General features: G+C 47.0%; 1 protein-coding gene across 2 annotated transcripts in view; it reads left to right on the forward strand.

The window, feature by feature from the left end:
• LOC144107933 (multidrug resistance protein mrp-7-like) overlaps positions 1-19,448 on the forward strand; it is a 43,308-nt gene extending 23,860 nt beyond the window's left edge. For both annotated transcript variants that reach the window (XM_077641171.1, XM_077641172.1), the window contains 13 exons: positions 159-335; positions 1,328-1,495; positions 2,345-2,526; positions 2,718-2,793; positions 5,044-5,254; positions 6,992-7,302; positions 10,245-10,571; positions 12,015-12,116; positions 12,212-12,388; positions 14,151-14,309; positions 15,669-15,835; positions 17,630-17,824; positions 19,265-19,448. In XM_077641171.1, the coding sequence (XP_077497297.1) occupies positions 159-335; positions 1,328-1,495; positions 2,345-2,526; positions 2,718-2,793; positions 5,044-5,254; positions 6,992-7,302; positions 10,245-10,571; positions 12,015-12,116; positions 12,212-12,388; positions 14,151-14,309; positions 15,669-15,835; positions 17,630-17,824; positions 19,265-19,415 (2,403 nt within the window). In that variant the 3' untranslated portion in view covers positions 19,416-19,448. The remainder of the gene's footprint in view (positions 1-158; positions 336-1,327; positions 1,496-2,344; positions 2,527-2,717; positions 2,794-5,043; positions 5,255-6,991; positions 7,303-10,244; positions 10,572-12,014; positions 12,117-12,211; positions 12,389-14,150; positions 14,310-15,668; positions 15,836-17,629; positions 17,825-19,264) is intronic.
• Positions 19,449-25,273: the final 5,825 nt, after the last annotated feature.

A 25,273-nucleotide genomic window follows, 5' to 3' on the forward strand; every position in this document is an offset into this window, starting at 1 on the left:
TTGGTGCTCTTGCTTCATATCGTGTTAAAAGGTCTTCGTTTTGGCGCTGTACTCTCCACACATGTAACAACTTGTTAAAGCTTATACTGTTAATAAATAATAAAGAAATGAATTTCGAAGTTAAAGTTTGGGCCTCTTCAACATTTTCCTCTCGTCAGGGCCGCATAGCGTACGTGCCGCAGCTGCCCAACGTGCACAACATGACCATACGCGACAACATCCTCTACGGCAGACCCATGCATGCTGGCAACTACGAACGCGTGCTTCGCAGCTGCCAACTGCTCAACGACCTCAACAAGATCCCGTCGGGAGACATGGCTGAAGTGGGAGAAAAGGTGAGGATCCAGACAAAGGCCCACTGTTCGCCGTGCTGCTGCGCATTCCTTAAACTTGCAAGACTTCTCACAGGGCCATGGCAAAAGGTTTTGTCCTTGTAAGCTGGCGCCAAGAGGCATCTGTTTCATGTAGCAGGGTAGCTTGGAATGAAGCACTTGTGTACTATAGCGTTGCTAGTTGTGTCGTTTTGGAAATTATCATCTATTACATTGTCGGCATCTTGGCGAATCATTGTATCGTGTCCAACTTTATTGGACAGAAATTTTCAATATTGCAAAACTGTAAGGTGCTGGTATTGAAATATTGGAGGTAATTGTCCATGTAAAGAAATGTTTCTTTTATTGTGTTCCCATCGCTCGCCTTAAGACTGCCGTAGAAAACAAATGAGGAACACTTTTGACGACAGCAAAAACGTTAATAGCAAAAAAAATGCAAGCCTGCCGACGGGAGATCTACGGATATATTGATTGCTATAGTGAAATTTTACGACGTAGGAAAACAAATTGCGTTCATAAACTTTTTCCCGTTGAAAAACGCTTTTGTCCAGAATTATTGGGTATGTTTGTGAAGAGGTCATGGCGAAGGAGGAATGATAGTGTTCTTTTCGCAACGAAAATGCATTAAGTTAGTAAGACCAAGTTTTCCCCCAGCAAACGTTCAATCACCTTCAAGTCAATCACTTATTTTCTTCTCTCCCGTCCTCCAAATTCCAGATACTGGCTACGTAACTATTAGTACTGTTACTGTTTTGTTCAGATCACGGTTGAAAAACGTGGTAAAAAGCTTCCGCAGTAGCTTGGCCGCCTGCTTTAAAGCACTCTACACTACGTCCAGATCTTTACGCTTACAGAGCGGGCTAAAAGAAAGGTGTTGTTAATTGTTCTTCTCTATAATTGCAAACGCATACTGTGCGGCCTGGAAACCCGTGAGGTTCACCTGAGACGTATGACTTCTTGTTTGTTTTTTTCTGCTTTCGCCGTACACGTAACAGGGGACAAACCTAAGCGGAGGTCAGAAGCAGCGAATATCCTTGGCTCGCGCAGTGTACAGCAACAGTGACGTGTACCTCTTCGACGATCCGCTCAGCGCCCTTGATCCCGTCGTGGGGAACAACATATTCCGAGATGTCCTTGGCCCAAACGGTTACCTCCGCAACAAGGTGCGTTTGCTGGTCCCGTTTTTTTTTATCAGCATCATCCTCCTTATCATCATGATCATCATGTACCCTGGCCAATCCCCCATCGTGGGTACGCGCCATTCAACCAGAGGCCATCATCACCATCATCATCATCAGCTTGACTGAACCCACTGCAGTGCAAAGGTCTCTCCCGTGTCTCTCCTATTAACCCTGTCCTTTGCCAACTGCGCCCACCCTATGCCCGGAAACTTCTTAATCTCATCCGCCCACCTAACCTTCTGCCGCCCCCTGCTACGCTTGCCTTCTCTTGGAATCCGCTCCGTTACCCTTAAGGACCAGTGGTTACCTTGCCTTCGCATTACATGCCCTGCCCAAGCCCGTTCCTTCCTCTTGATTTCGACTAGGATGTCATTAACATGCGTTTGTTCTCTCTCCCACTCTGCCTTGTATATATGAGATCGCATTGTTAAAGTTCGCACGCACGCACACATATACACCGACACTTAGAAAGCAGCTTGACACATGCTTAACAGCCTAAAACAAGGCTTTGCTGACAGTTTGACTGTGGTTATTATGTTTTTAAGCATACGCAAGCCTAGTTTTTAAGTATATAGCTTCTGGTTCAGCTTTCTGGTTCTGGCGCTTTCAGGTACGTGACGGTAGTGTCCACCTGCAAAAAACTGCTTTCGCACAATATTTCGTGCTTCCCTATGCTGAACCAGCGGACATTTCCTCCTTTTTTTTCGCGTGCCGAAATAGCAGAATCGACTTATACGATGCATAAACCATTGTCCGAGAGAATACGCTAGCCGTATAGCTATTACATTTGTTGAATGCTCGAATTTCGTATTTAATTTGGCCGTCTTCCAGACTCGCATTATGGTCTGCAATCAAGGAACCTACTTGAAGCACGTGGACAAGATTGTGTTCATCCACGACAGAAGGGCAAGAGTGTACGCATCTCTCGAGGAGCTGCTGAGAGACCCAGCGTCGCCGAGGAATTTCCACCTCGCGCTAAAGCACAAGTCGCTCGAGCCCGGTGCTACGAACGGGTAAGCGAAAACCAGGAATGCACACTCAAAGCACGAATACTTTCAGACATTGAGCGCACGTTTTTTTTTTCAAGTTTTGTTGTAGCCCTGCGTTTCAGCCAAAGCAATGACTCTTGGCCGCAGAAGCTACTCACAGACTACTGCCATTGCTTGTGTTACAATAGTCATGTATAAACCTTTTTAATTTCTAGCGCTGGCCCCGAGCGAGGGGAAGAATGCGAAACTGTCGGTCGAATTACGGAAGACGAACTGGCCGAATCAGCGAAGGTATGTGAAAGCAAATTAGCAACAAATCGATTCACGGCCGTTGTTGTATAGTGCAGCGATTCTAGTACAGTGATTCTGGAAAGTGATTCTTGTGACTTTACTGACTGAAACGCTGTGTTATCCAAAATATTTTCATCTGCTCGGACCTAGTGGTAATTATGTACGTACGGCAAGAAGTATTGTGTTCGGGCCTGCGATTGGCTTCAGTGTACATAAGACACATAGGCCTGCTGTACGTCGGCCAATGGGCGCTTTGTTCTTACTCAGGTCCGGATATGTGGCCTTTTCGGTTGATTTATTAGCCAACTCCCAGGCAGTACGAGTCGGTGCCTGCTGCCACAAATCTAGCTAAGTCCAGTAGGTACCAGGTTAGCTGAGTTCAATAATTACGAAATGTGAAGACGCAATAACTATCAGTCTCAAACGCTAGTCCCAATACTCAATACAGAGTCCTCGTTGTCAGATTTCGTATGGGATCATCACGATAGTTGTACAGTGCCCAATTCCCGGCACAATGTGCAAGATGGCATTCCAAGGCCTTTATAACAGGGACTCACCTGCCACTAACCAACCCCCCTAACCACGCTGTGGTTGTCGTACCACCACACAAGCTGTAGCCGGGGGGCGCATTTTAAGGCGAAAGCCTTTATAGGCTCATGACTCGCCAGCGGTGATGTTCGTAGAAAAGTGTCGCACTATACCTGTCATTAAAACCGATGACGTCGTCAAAATAAAATAAAAGCAAAAACATTAAAAATGAATGATAGTAGAAAAAGATAAAAATAGAAAATGGAATAGAAAGTAAAAATAGAAAAAAACATAAAATAAAAAAATAGAAAATAAAAACAAAAGTAACAGCAGAAGACATTTTTAAAATACAACCCGTACAGCCGTCATGGAAAAAAACTTGCGTTCTAGAAAGTTCCATGCTTTAGCATTCCTGCACTTAAGCAGACTTAAGTTCCCTCAGACCTTTTTCTTAAGTTCCATTTACTCATTTCGTCCTTTCCCATTGGTCGATGCTCCCGGTGTCGGAGGCCGTGGAGGATGACGTCATGTTGCTGATGGCAGGAACACTTCCATGACACCTCTTACTTGCTCAAAAGCAACCTAGGCCAATGTGTCATGCTGGGTTACGGAACCCTAAGCCGTCTATCACGAACCTTGAGGACGCGTTTGACTCAGACGGCGGTCTTCATCGGCAGCAATCTCTCCTCAGGAAAAAGCATGTGCGGTGGTTGTGTTAATAATAAGCGAAGCATAGTCGATGTCACTTGGCTGGGCTGGATGCAGTGGCATTAAAGGACACTCCGGACAACTTCATCTAATAATTGCTCTCAGTAATAATTGATTCTATGATTCGCTCCGGCTGTGTTGACGTTTGTCCCGCAGCAGAAGACGTATTCATCAGTGAGAAAATTGGATTTAAAATATCTTCCCGCCTTTCAATTCAAACTCCTGACGTCCTTACCGAAAAGAAGAACGGCCGTGGCTTAGCTTGGTTAAGCCTGGTGATTGCGAAGCACCATCGTAACATCTGGCTGTATGACTGCCTTGGCGAGAGGAGCGGAGCTGTTTTATACAGCTGGTGTGACGTCACTCTGACCGTAGCGCCCCTGGTGAGAGGAGCGGGAGTTAGGCCGCCGTTGGTGGCTACCGCCTCGCCTCGCGACGGCGTGAGATGGGGCCCCGTTTTTACACAGCTGGTGTGACGTCACTCTAGGTCACGTGGTGTGACGTCACGCAGCGAGGTCACGCTAAAGGTCAATGGTGCCTACCACCGCCTCGCCACGGAACGGGCTGAAGTGCGACCTAAAATAGTATTGCTTCGCAATGAAAGAAGGGCTACCACTGTTTTCCAGTGCATGGCGTTCTATCGTAGCCTCTGGGATCCGCGAAAAAAACCGATGTCGATGCATGAATTTTACTTACAAAATCTGCCCTAGGTGGCGAGACCTGTTGTTTGTTTTTTTAGTCTTCTTTAGGTTATAAAAGCTACATTTGTGATTAGAACGCGGTAGCCTATTGGTACAGAGCAGCTTCTACTTGCCATCAATGTGTCCATTCAAGGTGCCTAACAGCGGCCAGACCGGAAGTGCGTCTGACTGCTCGTTTCTTGCCCCATCTGCTGTCCAAAGCTTTCGCCGCTGCTTACGTCACTACCAAATGAAATAAAACCAAAATGAAACGTTACAAAATACGGCGCCAGCTTTGCTCGCTCTTAAAGGGAGTATGATGATGCGTCCGCAGTCCGGCTGGCAGTTGATGCTGGCCCTTCTTCGCTACTCCGAGTGGCCCGCACTAGTGGGCGTGGCCGTGCTGGCAGCGGCTGCCGTCGCCACGGCGTTCCAGCAGATCTGGATCAAAGCCTGGACGGACGCTTCGACTGCAAACCCCGGAGAGGCGATTGCGGCCCGGAGGTACTGGATCGGAGGGCTCATTGGCATCTGCGTGGCCAATGGTGGGCATCTTTTTTACATCGATAGCAACATGGAATCGTTTTTTATAATATCGAAAATAAATATCTAGTCATTTTATATAAAAACATTCAGTCAATGCACTGCACGAATGGTTTCGTGCGAGAGTAGTGGCAAAATACTATTGCTCTTCAGCCGCACTACCCAAAGCTGAATTGAGGTCCGACGTGCACGTATGTCCTCGCTAGACATCATCATCATCGCCAGCTACACCCACTGCAGGGCAAAGGCCTCTCCATGTATTTCCAGTTAACCCCGTCCTTTTCCAGCTGCGCCCACCCTATTTCCGCAAACTTCCCAGCCTCAAGCTCCCAGCTAACCTTTTGCCGCCCCTTACTACGCTTGCCTTCTCTTGGAATCCACTCCGTTACCTTTAAGGACATTACATGAGCTAAGAAAACCTGCCTCCTTGATACAAAACATGATTTTCAAGTCGCGTGCATGCTTGGGCTTAGAGGTGGAAAAATAAATTCCCAGCCGCAAGCATAGCGGTCGTCTTATCTTACACTTGTGTGGGCTTCGCGCAGCGAGTCTCTGCTTTGTAGGACGTTCGTCTTTAGTTAAATGAAAATTACAAATCATACCTCAGTAATGCATGAATAAACCGACATTTACCAGGCTGGCGGCAATAGAAAGCTGTTTTAAACAAATAAACTACTTTGGAAGACTGCCAGGAGAGCTTGTTTTAGTGCCAGGAGCATACAACTGTCCAGCGAGCAATATTGCGACACCCAGGAAGCCCTTGTTGAAAGGTCTAGACCCTATAGCAATTGTAAAGGTAGAGTAAATGCCTCAGACGAACCCCGAGAACCTTCGCCCTCTTCCGAGGAGAGAGACCGACCGCGAAAACTGCCCCGCCTCCCTCCTCATGGCAGGCAGCGTTCGCTGCAACTACAACTCCCTTTAAATCTCCTCTCTCCTTTCTCCCAGTTCAGGATAGCTAGCCTTCTGGTTAACTTCCCTGCCTTCCCTTTTTCATACCGTACCATCCCCTACCACCTTACTAGACAAAGACACCTTACTACCTTACCACCTTACTACCACCCTGCTAGGCAAAATATACATAAGCAATGCCATAGCTGGTTAAATTATACTGCACCGTACTATAGCATACCATGTACTATACAAAACCGCACCATGCCATACAATTATATATCATACCATACCATACCATTGCCATGCATTACCATACCACACCATAGCATACCATACCAAACCACAACACACCATATCATTGCCATTGCCATTGCCATGCCATACCATTGCCATAGCATAGCATAGCATAACATAGCATACCATACCATACCACACCACACCACACCACACCACACCATGCCATACCATACCATACCGTACGATGCCATACCATATCATTGGTGTGGTGTGGCATGGTATGGTATGGGCATCGTATGGTATTCCTGCCATTGCCATGACATGCGGTACTATACCATACCGTATCACGCCATTGCCATACCATAGCACACCACATCACACCATACCACACCATACCATACCATTGCCGTGCCACACCCCACTCCACCGCACCATACCATACCATACTGCGCTTCCCCTCTTCCCGACTACTGGTCACTTTCCTGAGCTACGCTGCCATTTTTCTGCCTGTTAGTCCTTGGTGGCCCTATAGGGCTTGCCTGTAGCCCTGCTTCGATAACGACCACACAGCGTAACCGCTTCACAGCATGCACCGCCGTCTGACGCAGTGACGTGTCGCCTGGCCGGTGGCGCGCTCCTGGCAGCTACAGCGAGGCTGATGTCCGGATCCCTGCATCGCACCATGCTGGAGGGCGTGCTGCGCAGCCCGGTGTCCTTCTTCGACGCATCGCCGCGGGGCCGCGTGCTCAACCGGTTCGCGGGGGACCTGGATTTCGTGGACGCTGAGTGCTTCGTGAGCAGCAAGCAGACCGTCCAGGGCACGCTGCTCACCATCGCCAGCGTCGGAGTGGTCGCCACACAGGCGCCCCTAGTGGTCGCCGTCACCGGCGTGGTGGCTGTCCTGTTGGCAGTGGGCATGGTGAGCGCTTCGATCCCGCAGGCAGTACTTGATTGCGGTTGAACCCTGGACCTTCGTAAATGGATACCCAACAGAATCCACGGTAGAGCGATAGCAAAGAAGACTTAAATCTTGACAGAGCTAAATGAAGAAGGGGAGGGCAGGAAGCTCCAGTCTGGTAGCCAATGTTTCTAAATGACGACCGGTCCTATTGTCGAAACGTTGGCTAGTGCTCTCAAGCTTCTCTCGCCACTTGTTTTTTTATTGCGAAGCAATACTAATTTAGGTCGCACTTCAGCCCGTTCCGTGGCGAGGCGGTGGTAGGCACCATAGACCTTTAGCGTGACCTCGCTGCGTGACGTCACACCATGTGACCTAGAGTGACGTCACACCAGCTGTGTAAAAACGGGGCCCCATCTCACGCCGTCGCGAGGCGAGGCGGTAGCCACCAACGGGGGCCTAACTCCCGCTCCTCTCACCAGGGGCGCTACGGTCGGTGTGACGTCACACCAGCTGTGTAAAAACGGGGCCCCATCTCACGCCGTCGCGAGGCGAGGCGGTAGCCACCAACGGCGGCCTAACTCCCGCTCCTCTCACCAGGGGCGCTACGGTCAGAGTGACGTCACACCAGCTATATAAAACAGCTCCGCTCCTCTCGCCAAGGCAGTCATACAGCCAAATGTTACGATGGTGCCTACGAACAAGGCAGCTCGGCAGAATGCAGAGAGGAAGCATCAGCGAGCTACGGAGACGGAAGAAGAACGAGAAGAACGACTTTCTAAGCGGCGTGCTTCGCAATCACCAGGCTTAACCAAGCTAAGCCACGGCCGTTTTTGTGTGTGGTCAGAATGATACTGTACGAAAATGAACTTTCATTCCCTGTCACTGAACGCGTTTCGCTCATTAAACAGCCTCGTTTTAATCGCCGACGTTTCTCTTGGCGCTAAGGATCTACTTTAAGACCAAAGATGCAAATGCCGGGCCATCGCTGAAGCCTTGACATTGAATGCATAAATATATATATTGCCACGACCGGGAATCGAACCCGCGGCTGCGCGAACAGATCAGCTTCGCTGGTCACTGCATGAGAGCACTATACTATATCCGCACCGATCACGCCTCGTCTTAAACTGCGGCGCACTCTCGCGCTGTGCATTGCACATCGTCATCTTCATGAACTTCCATCTGCGGCACGAACAGATCAGATCAGCTTAACCTCTGTCAGAGCTTAACCTGAGTCTAAAACCGTGACCAGACTTGCCTACGGCCCAGCGAAGCGAAACGACGAGCGAACGCTTTCAAAAATTTCTTTAGGCAGTCTATAGATTGCACATAGACTTCTATCTCTGAAGTCTATAGACTGTCTATAGACAAATACTAGAGAACAGTCTACAGGCAATACAAATGCAATATACTGTCTATGGACAATCAACAGATTTATGGCCATACACGTTTAGCAGACTTTTGTCTATAGACGGTCTATGGACAATGAATAGACACAAAAATATCTATAGAAAGGCAATATAGCCTATAAGGTGTCTATAGACTGTTTATAGACTATTTTTATAAAGAAACGAGGCTAAACACATGCTTTCGCACGTCTACTCGGTATAAGTACGTTAAAACCTTGCCATTTTTATGCTTATATTCTCTTTCATTTGCCAGTGTATTTCAGGTTTGTACTGTGCGCACAGTAAGTGAAAAGAGTGGGGTTCTTCCTAGCCAGCTTTGTTCATATCTGAAATCAACAAGAAATGAGCATGGGCAGAGCACGTAACACGCAGGGCCGATCATCGATGGCTCCCTTTGAATAGTGCAGTGGATCCCGAGACCAGAGGCAGGCATGGGGTAGGGTGGGCAGATAAATTTATGAAACCATCTGGGATAGGGTCGCTACAGCAGGAGCAAGACAGCATTGATCTGAGGTCTATGGACGTCGGTGTATCACGTTTTGTAACCGGCCTTAGAGCCACCAACTAATTTCTGATTCTGATTAGAAATAGGCGTAGCTTGGCTGATGGCGTTTTATTGTTTTACCTTTCGATTTGTATGTTATGTTGGCATGTTCCAGAAGCTCACCCGTGTTTAACTGTTCTCTGGAAGCCTTGAGGGTATAAAAAACAACACGTCGTTCCCAGTACGGGATGGGGCGCCCGTCATACCTTTGTGGCTCGACGAATGTGGTCCCTTGTATTGTCCGGACCCCGTAGAGTGTCTGTTACGGGTCCAATTGGACTTATTTTTGGAAATGTGGCGGAGAGTTTGAAGGATGCTTCACTCCCGCCACCGGTTGGCCCGGTATTGCACTGCCTCCGGGATCGGCCGTGTCTTTGGCGCGTCTTTACTATCCTGTCGTTCTATCCCATCTTTCAACTCTCCTACTATCTGCCCGTGGTAGCGATTGTGGCTCGGCTTGAGCCAGTGAGCTGGGCTGTGCACTTTCCTTTTCTTTCTTCCTGGCCGCATTATATATATATATATATATATATATATATATATATATATATATATATATATATATATATATATATATATATATATATATATATATATATATATATATATATGAGATTAACACAAAAACGCATTAGTGCCTCTCAGTAGCCTATGCCCTACACAGAGGCATCCCTTACAAAAATTTTCGACTCTATAGACTGTCAATAGACTTTTGTATATAAAGTCTAAAGACTCTCTATAGACAAACCTTAGAGGACAGTCTGCAGGGATTACAAATCCTATATAGACAGTCTATAGGCAATCTATAGATTTATGGCCATACACTTTCAGTAGATTTATATCCATAGAGTCTATAGACTATGAATACACAAAAACAAATATCTATACGAAGGCAATAGAGTCTATAAGAAGTCTATAAACCGTTTTTGTAAAGAATGCAGGAACGCTTTTACCAGCAAGTTGTGATGAGGTGGTAGCGGTCGCCATCCTTGCCTTCTCCGTTGCAGAGCATGGCCGTGAGGGCGTCGAACAGTTCTCGCTTCTACGACAGCGTTGGCATGTCGAGACTATTACAGCACCTCACCGAGACCCTGGACGCACTGAGCAGCGTGAGGGCTTACGGCGTGATGGATCGGTTCAGGCGCCACTCCTACAGGTTGGCCGACATCTGCATACGCGGATACAACTCGTACTGCACCTGCTTCCGCTTCACCAGGTCACTCACCGCCCTGGGTGGTTTCGCGATCCTCCTGTCGGCGCTGCTCCTCAACACTGTGGGCTCAGAACTGCCGGAGCCCAGCAGCCTGGGCCTCGCCATGAGCGCGGCCACGTCGGTAAGCCTGTCGCTCTGTTCGCTTCGCACCCTTCCGTACTTGTTCACAACGGGAGTGTGAAGCCGATGCGAGCACTGCATTGTTTACCAGAACGGCTTCTCTGATAGGGTGGGCACCGTTTAGGGTGTACTGCAGCACAGAAGGACACAGACTTGAAGAACGAAACGATTCGACAAGGCCCAACAACCAACCTGGTTCATAAACTATGAAGACGGTTAAGTCACTTTAAGAGTGGAATGCGATAGCCTTAGATTTCACATTTGTCGTAGCTTCTGTGGCAATTTCTGTGTGTGTTTTCGTCATTTTCTTTGCAACTGTCGGCCCATCAACCACCATATTCGGACTGCTAGATAGAGTTGCAAGGATCCGCTATAGTGTAACGGTGCCGACATTTGCATCATGGTATGGAAGGGGGCTGCTTACAACTAGGTGGACAGATTGTGAGGACATCACAAGGTCACATGACCTCTCTGTATTGAAGCAAAAAGCTTCACTAGACTAGGTAAAGCAGCCTTTGGGTAGGCAGCACAACAACCTTGAGCGACCTTCAGCCCAGCCAAGGATAGCCGTACCCGCCGCGGTGGCTGAGTGGCTACGGCGATCGGCTACTGACCCGAAAGACGCGGTTTCGATCCCGGCCGCGGCGGCGGAATTTCTATGAAGGCGAAATTCTAGAGGCCCGTGTACTGTGCGATGTCAGTGCACGTTAAAGAACCCCAGGTAGTCGAAATTTCCGGAGCCCTTCACAACGGCATCCCTCTTAGCCTGAGTCGCTTTACGACGTTAAACCGTATTTAACCATAAACCAAGGATAGCCGTGTATAACCATATGTGGTACAATTATGGGGTCTAACTCTTAACCCCTGACCTTGACCTAGGACATTTAGTTGCCCTTTGACATTGGGTGACCCTTGGGTTGACCTTTGACCTCAAGAACATGTGATGGGGTGATGTGAAGCCACGTGATGAGTAACCATGTGTGCAGAAGCTGTTCGCTGAATTCCAGGGTTAGCCAAGTTAAGCCACTGCTAATTTTTTGTATTTAATAGACCATTCCTGGTGTAAACAACATGATGTAAACAACATGAAAGCACAACTGAATGCGGTTCCATCCAAGAATCTTGTGTGAAGCCTCGGAGTAACTCGGGTAAGCTCGGGTTAGTTCGGAGGAGTGTTGCGTCAGCTGCAGCTAATGGAAGGAGGACGTCGCGCCAGCTGCCGCCGAGTGGATCGAGGATGTGAAGACGACGAGCGAGAAACACAGTTGCGTGCACATGCAGATGTCAGAAAGAGGAGGCCGAGAATGAACACATGTTATCGCACATATACTCGGTTTAATTACGTTAAACCCCTACCACTTTTTTGTCTCGACGTTTACAACTCCCCGTAGTATATTAGGTAGCAAGTATATCTGAACTTCGTTTTAAACCAACATTCCTGCAGGTTCCGTTGGCGCTGATGAGTCTGTGCATCATGCTATTCAGCACGCTGCAAATGATGGTGTCCTTCGAGCGATGCCTAGAGTACACAGAGCTTCCTCCTGAGGTATTTTTCCTTACCTGCTCTCCGTAAGTTTAAATATAGAGTACCTAAGTCGCTGGTTTATCCCTTTTCCTCGTTTTCTACAACGCCCGATCCAGAGCGAAGTGGTCGATCCCGCAGGCGATGACAAGCAAGCTTTGGCTGGAAGGGTATTGCCTGAAAAATGGCCGTCTGAAGGCAAGGTGGAGTTTCAAGACTATTCGGCCTCGTATCGTCCTGGCATTGCGCCTAATGTCCTCAACGACGTTTCCTTCACCGTGCTGCCCATGGAAAGGGTGAGCAACAATTTTCTCCATCTCCTCCCTTCTTTCTTTGTTTCCTTCTCATTTTCTTTTCTTCTTTCCTTTCTCTTCCTATTTATCTTCCTTTTCCTACCTCCCTCTTTTTCTTCATTTTTGTTCCTATTTTCTTCTTGTTAATGCTTCTTTTTTCTTTCTTTCTCTTTTCTGTCTTCATAGTTTCATTGTTAATTTTTTTTGTAATGTAGTTGGTCCTCGTTATAACGAAGTTGAAAGATCCCGGCGATTACTTCGTTGTAGCCTTAGCTTCGTTGTAACCCGTGCTGACCGAGCTTCCGAGGGGAATCATCATTCCTTCGTTATATCCACTAATTAGTCATTGACAGTTTCGTTATAGCGAGGCCCGACGGCATTGTAGTTTCGGATTCGTTCTAGATAAATTATTCTTTCTAAACTCTGGGGACCGTATTCTTTGTCCATGAGTCTTTTTCCAATTAATTCTTTCGCCTCTCTGACACTGGTCAGTTTTCTGAGTTGGCGTAGAGGGGGAGAATACATTGTGTGGAGCTTGATAGGTGTGCGTAAGATTATCGTTTGGTCTTGCCGAAGCGGTGGTCCTTAGTGCTTCAAAATTATGCTTTCCTTGTCAATCTGTTTTCATCAGCGACTCTCCTATTCGTGCGAGGGTCTCAAGTGTCACCCTTTCCTCCTTTCTTCAGCTACCAAGGATCGAGAAAGCCCCACTGTTGTTGCCACAGTTTTCATCAAAAAACCTTCTCCATCTCACAACCCCTTCCTACAGTTGCTACAGTCGAATACAACTCAAGAACCAAGCGGCAAACACGTTCCACTCAAGGGAGGCTTTCCAGCCAATTGCGTCGACCGGTTGTCACGACATCGTGGTAAATCCCCTAGCGTAAGATCGCACGTGGCTGGCAGGTGCTCCGTGAAATGAGATTAACCTCGACGTCATGACAGTAGGTCAACACGATTGGCTGGAGGGCCTCCTTTGAAGTGTCTTCCGCTTCGTTCCTCAGTTTTACTTATGTTTATTTATTTGAAAAATTATTTAAGGCACAAACGGTCTAGGATAACAGGGCCAAAGGCAGATGCTTTCTGCCTGAAGAGTGCTCTGTCACCCATACAATGCTTAGACATGTACAAATGATTACAATATTATACAACGTTATACAAGTGCTAACGAAATAGTAAAATAAAAATAATATCCAATACTCATTTTTAATAATTTTTTAATAATTGGTTTTTGGGGAAAGGAAATGGCGCAGTATCTGTCTCAGATATCGTTGGACACCTGAACCGCGCCTTGAGGGAAGAGATAAAGGAAGGAGTGAAAGAAGAAAGGAAGAAAGAGGTGCCGTAGTGGAGAGCTCAGGAGTAATTTCGACCACATGGGGATCTTTAACGTGCAACGACATCGCACAGCACACGGGCGCCTTAGCGTTAGTACATCCAATACAGAGTTTAGTTGGTTTTCAAAACATGTATGTTTAATGCTTTCAATTGGACAGTATGTACGTTCTGGAGGCATTGTTGCGCCGGCTAAATGCTCTTCAATTCTGCGAAACGTTGTATATAAAGTCGTATTCGACTCTATTGTATTCCACAAGAATGCATGCCTTTATCACGCGCTCACAAGACAACTAAGCATGTTCGGAACGTATCGCTTTGCCCTTCTAGCTTCCGCTCCGCTATAGCGAGTTGTGAGAGGAAATTCAGGTGAGATCTAGCACGTAATCACTCCAGTCTGAGCGCTGCCATCGCTGCGTATTTCCCACAGGTAGGCGTCGTTGGGCGGACGGGCGCCGGCAAATCTTCTCTCGTTCTAGCCCTCCTGCGTGTCCTCGGGGCCTCCGAAGGACGCATCCTCATAGATGGCGTCGATATCGCCAACGTACCGCTGAAGAGACTGCGCACGGGCATCACCGTCATACCTCAGGTGATGGTTCTTGCTTGCTCACTTTCCCTTTCCGCTGACAAGCAGAAACGTTGACTGTTCCTTTTAATGATCATGACATGGTGTCTAGGGTTTATCGTCCCGCAGCTGCATCTTGAAGATGAAGGACGTCGTAATGTACGGCTCTGGATACATTTCGAGTCAACCAGGGTCAACCCACATTTCGCACCCATCGAAATGTGGCCACCGCAGCCATAATTTGATACCGTGAACTTGGGCCGGCAAAATAATGCCAAAGAAACTGAGCCACCAGAGGGCGTCTATTCAAATGACTAAAATTAAACAAGAATATGCTGAACTCCGTTTAATACACTGAACATAAATAGTACGGACACTCTACTCTAGTCAGCATACAGATAACGCGTAAAGAGCGCTTTAACTTTAGGTTACGGAGATAGCTGTCCAATAGCGAATATCGGAAACATACATCGGGAAAAAAACGAAAATTGGTTTTGAGGAAAGTAAATGGCGCATAAGTGGCTCACATATCCCGGTGGACACCCGAACCGCGCCTTAAGGGAATGGGTAAAGGAGGGAGTGAGAGAATAAAGGAAGAAAGAGGTGCCGTAATGGAGGCCTCCTGAAAAATTTAGACCACCTGGGGATCATTAACGTGCACTGACATCGCACAGCACGCGGGTGCCTTTTGCGTTTCGCCTCCATCGAAACGCGGCCGCCGCGGTCACAAGGCGATGATTACGGTAGAATCCTTGTACCTATTCATCCTACATGTCACGTCATGGCGTTCTTTGTGATCTTTCCTTAGTGGCATCTTTTTGAGGCAATAACTTTGTTAAGACAATTACCCAACAGCGTTCAACCGATAAGGCTTACTGCGGGCGCCCTTTAGCCATCACTGCAGAACTCCTTAGGATGAAGAAATAAGAGGGGTGGGTGTGGGGGGGGGGGGGGGGGCTTTATTTACACGCGGCTCTTCGTACGTAACTGCGCCACCTGACTGTGCCATGGATTTGGTGTTCGTGCCTGTATCTCCGGCTTTGTGGCGTTGCTTGTCCCGGTTGGCAAACGCGGGCCTGTCGGCTGTTTACTGAATGAACCTGCATACGAATACATATCATTCTACCCGCGTATGCAACGCAAAAAATCTCGGCGTTGTGATCATCATGGACAGTAAACATACACCCAGAGCCCAAAGGAAGTGTTTTAGCAACTTTCTTTCCACATTGAAGAGACGGGCGCAGAGCCGACGCAGTTCCTAAGCCGAATCTATTCTATTTTCAAAGAGGGGTGGAACGAGGGTTGTATACGGTGGTTTGCATGAAACGCACTTGAGCATTCTGTACCTCCGGAAACGCTGACGCTACCGCACCCGACATGCAGGACCCTAGCCTAGTGCGCGGCACCATGCGCATGAATTTGGACCCTACGGGGTCGCACACGGACGACCAGCTGTGGCAGGCGCTGCGCCAGGCCCACTTGGCTACTCTGGTCAAAGGTCACTCAGCAGGACTGGAGATGGAGACCGCGGACGGAGGCGCCAACCTCAGGTGTTGTGGCATGTCATTCCTTTTTGCTGGGCTACGGAGTGTTTTGCTGGCCAGCTACGTGTCGAGTGGTTCTCTAAACTCTGTAGTTGTTTCATTTGTCGACATGGCGGAGGCACTAAATAAAGGAAGCTGCATGTCCAGTGTACTAACTGGAAGTGCATAGGTCAGCTCCTGCTGGTTTGCAAAGCTTGCTACATTTTGGTGGAGGTGGTTAGGTGGAACGAAATTGTAAAGTAAGTTCGAGCGCACCGTTCTAAGAGGGGTGACATTCTGAGATCAGAATGGGTACGAATCATGGACTGGGTCTATTTACCGTAACCTCTGGTATACAGTCCACACTTCACGTTTAGTCTGCGGGACTTAATTTGTGATTAAATTTTTTTTATTAGATTGTCCCCTGCCGGTTCCATATCATACATGCGCAATGTTTGCAACCAGATCCTAACAATGTATGTGCGCGTATTGCGCAAGTATCATAAAACCCCATGATAGAACAATGTTTAACGATTTCGTGCTGCATTCGGCGATATTTTTAAAAAAATCTGTATTCCAGAGCGCGAACTTTTGAATATGAGTAGACCGCGGACTATGTACCCGCAAACTGCGGTACTTGTACATTTTCCAGTTAGTTCCGTCGAAAGCAACAAGTTTGATTTTGGGAGAATGGCGATCCGCTGGTCCTTAAGGGTAACGGAGTGAATTCGAAGGCAAGGGTAGCAGGGGGCGGCTGAAAGTTAGGTGGGCGGATGAGATTAAAGGCTTGCGGGCATATGGTGACTGCAGCTGGAAAAAGACAGGCTTAAAAGAAGAGACATGGGAGAGGCCGTAAGAGTTGGCGTAGTGAGGATGATGATGATGATGATGATAGACTACGGCACCTGGATAAATGAGTTGGCGACCGGTGCGAACGCTATCAGGCAAAGCCCGGCGCGATCCAGTATCATCCCTAACCTTGCTCAGCCACTTAAGAAACGAACTGCTTCATTCTCTGCCAGTGCAGATAGTTCGGAGTATTGTAGTGATTAAATGGTGCCTGTACAAAATTCTTAGCAGTACGCATTCTTTTTTAATCGTGAACCTTCTGTTGCGGTGGCCTAAAAGTTGTGACAGACGGCGTCGTGGGCGCCAAACAACACTATTTTAACACTACTCTGAACCAGGACCTCGCCGCGACGTACCAAGTTTCAGTGAAAATGTTTGTACAGTGTCGGCGTGCGATACGATGAGTGTACGGCCCCCAGCTTTTCAGAGACTCAAAGTAAATACCGCTTCAAATATATGTGTAAAAAAAGATGAACACAAAAGACAACAAGAATAAAGAAGCAGGAAAAAAGTTAAAAAAGGTGCGCAATTATTCGATCGAATATTGCTTCAGGAATGTGCTTTCAGAACATTCGACAAGAGCTTAGCCTGAATCATTAAGTAGAATATCGTTTCGCTCTCTGCCGCTACTGCTACCGTTGTTTGACACAGCCTTATGTAAAAGTTCACCCCATACCACTCTGCCTTCAATTGCCATTTAATTCCGTTTTTTTAAGAACTTTTCAAGTTCTTGACAAGTTCTTGAAGGACTCAGGACTGAGTGCAGGGTTGTGAGCTATCAGTGTGTGCCCTGTGTACCCTGCAAGTAATGGCCAACGGACATTTGGAAAAGTGACTCATATTTGACTCATATTTATAGGTATCTTTATACTAGTTATGCATCGTTACATTTTTTTGCTTGTATTCCCGTGAAGCCCAGTTGGCCCAGAGATTGAAATGAATAACTGGTTGTTGCCCTTTGCTCGCACCCAGCGTGGGTCAGCGGCAGCTAGTGTGCCTCGCACGGGCCCTCCTTCGCGGGTCCAAAGTGTTGCTGCTGGACGAGGCCACGTCACAGATGGACGGCGACACTGACCGCCTGATCCAGGCCACGCTCAGGCAGGCCTTCGCGCACAGCACCCTGATCGCCATCGCGCACCGCATACACACCGTGCTCGACTACGATCGGTAAGAGCGCGAGCGTTCGCTGACGGGCCAGGACCCGTGCTAGTGGCGCCATCTCGTGAAGTTGTGCCAAACTGAGGAATGCAAGCTTTGTTACTTTGCCGCACCACGGTTTCCGCGCTGAATGAAGATAGTGTTCCTGTATATGCTCCCGCAGGGAGTTCCCTGCGAGGGCATATACAGGAACACAAAATGAAGAATGGCTCTGTTAAGATTGTCGGTGTCCTGACATCTGTGCCAGGACATAAGGAAGTACCTGCACATTGTAGAGGCAGTGGAGTAATAATTTTACGCATATAGCCGCACAATGTGTCGCCGCAGGCGTTGTACGGTGCCTAGCTATGGCGGTTGCTAAGTTATTACGGAATTCGTAATACACGCGCGGCACACCACAACTTCATCTTGCCGGCCCCTGAAACTAACATTTTCATAAGAACCAAGTTTGCGCACTGAAAACGTCACGCGAACTCATATGAATTTAAGTGGTGAATGCATAACTTTGGTGGCAATGAATGGAATTCTCCAGGGCTTAGTTTTGTTCTCTGATGTTATTGAAAGTTGTGATTTAGTCCGGCCATACACTAGTGTCAGAATTTATCTTTATTTTAAACGTTTTGTTTCAGTTCTGCTCCCTTGCAATTGTTTGCTGCTCACTAATCCTCCTCAGAATGCTCCAGAAATCATAACTGATAAGAAATAACTGCAGAAATTGTTTTAGAAGAGAAGAAAAACCAGGCGTAAAAGAGAGGCTTGTGTATTTCATTATCACCATACTTATTTCAACGTGCCGTAGAAATAATACATAGAGTTATCAGCGCTATAGACAAGAAGTTTCTGGTGCAAAAACTGGCCGGGGATTTAATGTCAGAAAATGGACGATTTCGGCTATTTAATTACAGGACGTGGAACAGATTAAAATAGAAAAATGCGAAAAAGAAAAATTCACAACGTAATGTTAATAAAAACTCAACAAAAACTCAACGAAAACTGACAACAGTTGCAAAATACAGAAAGGAAGCAACGTAAAAAATTAAGATAGTACAAATAAGGTGTGCATACAATTCATTGAAGAACCAGCGCGTTAATCCAAGTATAGAAGACAGGAAGAGGGGAGAAAACGCGCTAATCAGCGGAACAAGCCTGGCCAGAAATTAAGTTAGTCTTTAATGAGGGCTGATATGAGTACTTATATGGCGTCATATGATTTCTGACTCCAAAAAATTCTGCACAGAAATGGCTGAAAGGTGTGCCGTATGCTTTACATAATAATAGTTGACTTTCGGTAGCACTAGGTTAAATAGCGCGACAAATCTAATGTTTTTGTCGTTAAAGAAATCAATTTAATCTTAAGGTTTAGGCAAGTAACAAATTCTGTGGTGTTTCAATAGTGAGTGTCTTAGTCTGTGCCCTGTAAATAACAAGCTATATGGCCTTAATTTCCAGAATACTCGTCATGGATGAAGGTAGGGTGAGGGAATACGGCACGCCTGCCTCGTTGCTCTCCAATGCCAACAGCGCCTTCTACAGGATGGCCATGGACGCAGGCATCGCTGCTCAACAAGCTAACCAACCACTTGCCGTCACATACTTATGACACCAAATAAACTCCAAGCTTACACTTTCACTTACTGCACTTGGTGTGACCTCGGTTATATTGATAAAGCTTAAAATCAGGTGCATATGTGCTCATGGGCTATAAAATGCTGCCTTCTAGAAGCAGGCCCTTGTGATAGAAAACATGATATAGCGAGATTTGCTGCATTTGTGAGACGTCGAGAAAGGTGTATTTAGGACACAAAAGGTTTCAGAGCATGCTAGGTTAGGAATTTCAATGCCGTATTAACTCGATTAAGGACCGCACTTTTTATTCGCCATTTCGGCGACGTGTGGCCCTTACACGAAGGCTTCCTATTTCATTTCAGTTTGTGAATTTTATTCTAGGGAAACTACTTGGTTGTAGCACACAGTCCCACGCTCTATCTGGAGCCTAGTTGCCTTTAGGGTTCTTCATCGCTGTCGCTCTCGCTAGCGCTCGCTAGTTTTAGCGCAGTTCTGAGAGAAAAAGTTTACAGCTCTCGTCTACTCTTCGACGACTTGTGCAATCGATGTTCGTGAATCTCGCTAGTTTCGATCTAAAACGATGTATCCCGTTCTTTTGAGACGGAATACAAGTTTTCGCGAAGTTCTGAAAGAAAAAGTTTACACCTTTCTCTCGTCTACTCTTGGACGACTTGTAAAATCGATGCTCGATGCTATTCACCACCCTCGTAAATAAAGCCATCTTCAATTGCATCCATTGCATCCGGAATTCCTGTAACTTCAAAGCTTTTAGCAACGATTGCAGGGGAACTGCATGCCGAGAATTCAAAATCTACGAGCCAAGCAGCAGAGGTAATCAGCCCGAGATTGGAAATATATTGGAATAAACGGTCCAACAAGGGCCCACATTGAAACCATTCATTTCCAGCGGTCCTGTCGGCTTCACTTTGTTGTCGGTCATTCCGTACACTGAGTACAGGCGCCATAATCATTTGCACGCAGGCGCATATATAGTGGTGCATGCTGGAATATGGTGATTGACGATATCAGCTGTCAGCTGTTGTCATCTGGCAGCTCCTCGAAGAGCGTGCCGCGCAAGTAAAAGTGTATACACATAAAAAGCAGTTGCGCTTCGGGATTTTTGTTTTCAAGACCAACGTCTCCCAATTTGGGGGGAGCAGCCCATACACTAGCGCGGTCCTTAGTCGAGTGTTTACGGTATATTGATAAATTGTCCGCATGTTTCCCGGCGCAAATTTTAACACTGCGGTAAACGGAGCGGAACAAACAAAAACAGCAACAGAGTCAGATCGTTAAGAGGCTGTTTTTGTAGACATCATCCTTATGTCATTGGAAGCTCTAACAATCAATCTAGCTGAACAAAAGGTGCGGCTATAGTTAGTTTCTAAACTATGGTTACCTTACTCTTAATAACGGAAAGAAGAATTACCGTTATTTTTTCATTAAGCGCTCTAGTTTAGATTTTCTTGGCCTCCTTATAACATGGCATTATAAAGTTCATCATTCAGTGAGAGCGACTGATGATCGAGCTGCAGAAATCCTCATCGATTTATTTTCTTTCTTTTCGATATGCAGCAGGGCAGCATGCTGTGGTTTGCCAAGTTTACTGCCGTCATTTGTTACAGTCATCATTTACATGTTCCCTGTGGGTGTGTTGGCGTTGAAATTCTTACTCTAAACGTTGGCAGCGCAGTTGGAAGCTAAGGAAGAGCTCGCGTATAGTCCTGTCGTAGCGCCAAAACGGATCTCCAGAATTTATACCACTTATCATTTTCTAACAGCTGTGTTACTTCTACTTGGGACGTCATTCGCGAATGTCGCAGTTACACACGACTTTAATACCGCCATTAAGTTTGCCGCTTATCGGAGCTTTTCAAAGCTGAAGCAACATCCGTCCGAAAACGGTGTTTTTTTTATGTGAATGCAGCTGAACTTCCTGAATCCCACATGTGCCGTGCCGCATGCCGAGAGCGATTGCGAGATGCAGTTGAACAGCCTGAGCGCCCGTGAACAGGAATCAGAAATAATAATAATAACTGGTTTTTGGGGAAAGGAAATGGCGCAGTATCTGTCTCATATATCGTTGGACACCTGAACCGCGCCGTTAGGGAAGGGATAAAGGAGGGAGTGAAAGAAGAAAGAGAGAAAGAGGTGCCGTAGTGGAGGGCTCCGGAATAATTTCGACCACCTGGGGATCTTTAACCTGCACTGGCATCGCCCCGCCGCGGTGGCTCAGTGGTTAGGGCGCTCGACTACTGATCCGGAGTTCCCGGGTTCGAACCCGACCGCAGCCGCTGCGTTTTTATGGAGGAAAAACGCTAAGGCGCCCGTGTTCTGTGCGATGTCAGTGCACGTTAAAGATCCCCAGGTGGTCGAAATTATTCCGGAGCCCTCCACTACGGGACCTCATTCTTCCTTTCTTCTTTCGCTCCCTCCTTTATCCCTTCCCTTACGGCGCGGTTCAGGTGTCCAACGATATATGAGACAGATACTGCGCCATTTCCTTTCCCCCAAAACCAATTATTATTATTATTATTATTATTATTATTATTATTATTATTATTATTATTATTATTATCATCGCACAGCACACGGGCGCCTTAGCGTTTTTCCTAATCAGAAACGGCAACTGTTTTTTTAACACGCGTGCATGGACTTCCCGAAGTCGTGGTGAAGCCGAATATTCGAGCAGTTCCCTGCGCCGGCGGCTGCGTTTCGATGGAATCGAAACGCTAAGGCTCCCATGTGCTGTGCGATGTCAGTGCACGCTAAAGATCCCCAGGTGGTCGGAATTTTTCCGGAGCCCTCCACTACGGCACCTCTTTCTTCCTCCCTTCTTTCGCTCCCTCCTTTATCCCTTACCTTACGACGCGGTTCAGGTGTCCGCCGATATTTGAGACAGATACTGAGCCATTTCCTTTCCCCCAAAACCAATTTTCATTTTCATTTTCCTGCGCCGCGTTAGTTGTTGATATAGAGAAAACAGGAAGAGCCCCTGGTTGAAAATATAAAAGAAAAAATATACGCCACGCCTACGCAGCGTAATTCACGACGCTTCTGCTATCGCCTGGTTTCACAGGCGTGGAGAGTATATCGATGCAGGGCCAGGTAGTAGAAGTGATGTTTTCGCGCCTTGTCTGTGACACCACTCCCCCCCCCCCCTTTTTTTTTGTCTTCTTTCTCTGTGTGGGCCAGTTGTCAACTCACGGTGAGACCGGACCGCGCCTTTCCTTTCCTCACAAGTATTTTAACCCCTACGAATATTACCACTCTGTGTTGACAGACCGAGGGCGCATATGCTTCGTGCAATGCTATGAATTAAGTGTGACGCCGTAGCACAACAAAGTTCAGTGGGCAAATACTAATAGCTATCAGTGAAAAATATCTGACTTTCGCACAGTTTGCAATAAGACAATTGCAGTATTACTTTTCGCACCTCCGCAACTTTACTGGGTTCTTCCTGAATGACTACGAGCTTCTTTGTGTAGTGATGTGGTAAGTGTTTAGGTTTAGGTTTATGGGGGTTTAACGTCCCAAAGCAACTCAGGCTATGAGGGATGACGTAGTGAAGGGCTCCGGAAATTTCGACCACCTGGGGTTCTTTAACGTGCACTGACATCGCACAGTACACGGGCCTCTAGATTTTCGCCTCATCGAAATTCGACCTCCGCGGCCGGGATCGAACCCGCGTCTTTCGGGCCAGCAGCCGAGTACCATAACCACTCAGCCACCGCGGCGGCGAAGTGGTAAGTGTGAGGTTTGACTTTCCGAAGTGGTGCATGAGCTTTGTAGGACGCCGTAGTGAAGGGCTCAGAATTAATTTAGAACACCGCGGGTTCCTTGAAATTCACGGGAGGTTTTGCGTTTCGCCTGCAGTGAAATTCGGCTGCCGCGCCCGGGTTTAGATTCTGCGACTTTGGTATCAGCAGTCGAACGGCAAGCTACTAAGCCACCGCGGTGGGTACCCCACTGTAAAGGACACTATGGAGAGTGTGTAAAATGCGGGACAGTATGGAGCACATATACCGTTTTCGTGGCGAAAAGAAAAATAGTCTCGAACTCGGCGCTCGTCCTATCTGCAAAGTGGACGAGGATGGGCGCTTGTTTGTTGTGCATGATGCTTGTTACGCGCTACACTTTAGGGGGCCTCTGTTCGAAAGGATCTCAGTTATAGCCAATCCAACTAAGAAAACAGAAAGAGAGATAATTGAAGCCTTCACGATTAGAACTGCCGCGACCGATAAGTTTATCGGCAATGTTTCGTTGTCACTGTCTGAGAGGGTAGTCGAACTGCTGGAGCTGTCACGTTGAATTTTGTTCCGTGCGTATCTATCCTGTCGCGCAAGATGTGCTATCGCGCTCAATATGAGTTGCAACGCGCCGTCATCGACCGGAGCTGGCTCCCTCGTATACATCCTCCAACAATCACTCGGAATTCTGGAAAGAACTGCCATTCCAGGAAACGACCGCACTCCCTCTCAGGAAACAGCTTAGTATAACTAAAATGCATTCTATTTGATTGCGGTATTCTACTGCATCCCAACTACCATCGATAAGTTCGTTATAAATTTCCTGTTATTGGCACATTTAAGAATTCAAGAGGAAATATTTGAAATTGAATTCAATTTCATGCAAGCAAATTCCGTGAACACGTTTCACTATCGATAAGTTCGTTATATATTTCGTGTTATTGGCGCAATTAAGAATTCAAGACGAAATATTTGAAACTGAATTCAATTTCATGCAAGCAAATTCCGTGAACGCGTTTCACTACAGTGAATATTTCGTCTTGAATTCCTAGTTGGGCCAATAACAGGAAATATATAACGAACTTATCGATGGTAGTTGGGATGCAGTAGAATACTGCAGTAAAATAGAATGCTTCCACATAACTGCAGCGTAAAAAATTACGAGCACAAAAAAGGGGAGAAACACATACGACACGAACAAAAGCTTCTGTCAGCATATTTTTTACTAAAAAATAGAATGCATTTCAGTTATACTAAGCTGTTTCCTGAGAGGGAGTGTGGTCGTTTCCTGGAATGGCAGTTCTTCCCAGAATTCCGAGCGATTGTTGGAGGATGTAGACGAGGGAGCCAGCTCCGGTCGATGACGGCGCGTTGCAACTCATATTGAGCGCGATAGTACATATCGCGAGCCTTTGCTTTGCTTTCAGCATGCTTGGTTTTCTTTTACACTGCTTTTAATCCCCCTTAATCTTTTCACCCGTTGTGAGCTTTTTTTTAATATCTTTATTATCTTGGCTTCTAACCGTGTGACACGTGTCTTTCTCTGCATAAAAGTGGAAAACATTCGTTACCTAGTAAACATTTGTCAGTTTTCGCGCTGTGTCCTTCCTTTCGTCTGTGTTCGTCCCCTAAAGTGCAACTCGTAATACGAATCCTCCTATTTGGTATGCACTGGCGGCGGGAGCACCGTGGCATGCACCAAGGCTCGGTACGTAGAATCATACTGTGTGCTCTGCGATCACTACAGCTTGAGATTTTTTTTCTGTCTGTTAGGGATTTTAAAACGCAAAAAAGAAAATCAGTGGGGAAACTCCAAAACGTCCACTTGTGCCACCTGTTTCCTGCTTGGTGCCGCGAATGTGGTCGCGCATGCAAGCATGGTGGTCGTCAGCGGCTTAGGCACTAGATGGCGTACGTGTCTAATATGGCGGCGCTTTTGATAAAACGGTCCATGCACCTTTTCAATCAGGGCTGCACGGGCGTCGCCATATTGCTCGCTGGGCTGTTGTGTGCACGTGACGTAAGCACAGTGGAAGCGGCAGCTGAACCGGTTTGCAACAGTCCGGAGAGGAGGCGTTTCGGCATCTTCGTCGCCAGATGGAAAGGTCAATAGGAATCTGTGGCACTTACCGCATTGCTATTC

This window comes from Amblyomma americanum, chromosome 10 (genome assembly GCF_052857255.1).
Source record: "Amblyomma americanum isolate KBUSLIRL-KWMA chromosome 10, ASM5285725v1, whole genome shotgun sequence".
Lineage (NCBI taxonomy): Eukaryota > Metazoa > Arthropoda > Arachnida > Ixodida > Ixodidae > Amblyomma > Amblyomma americanum.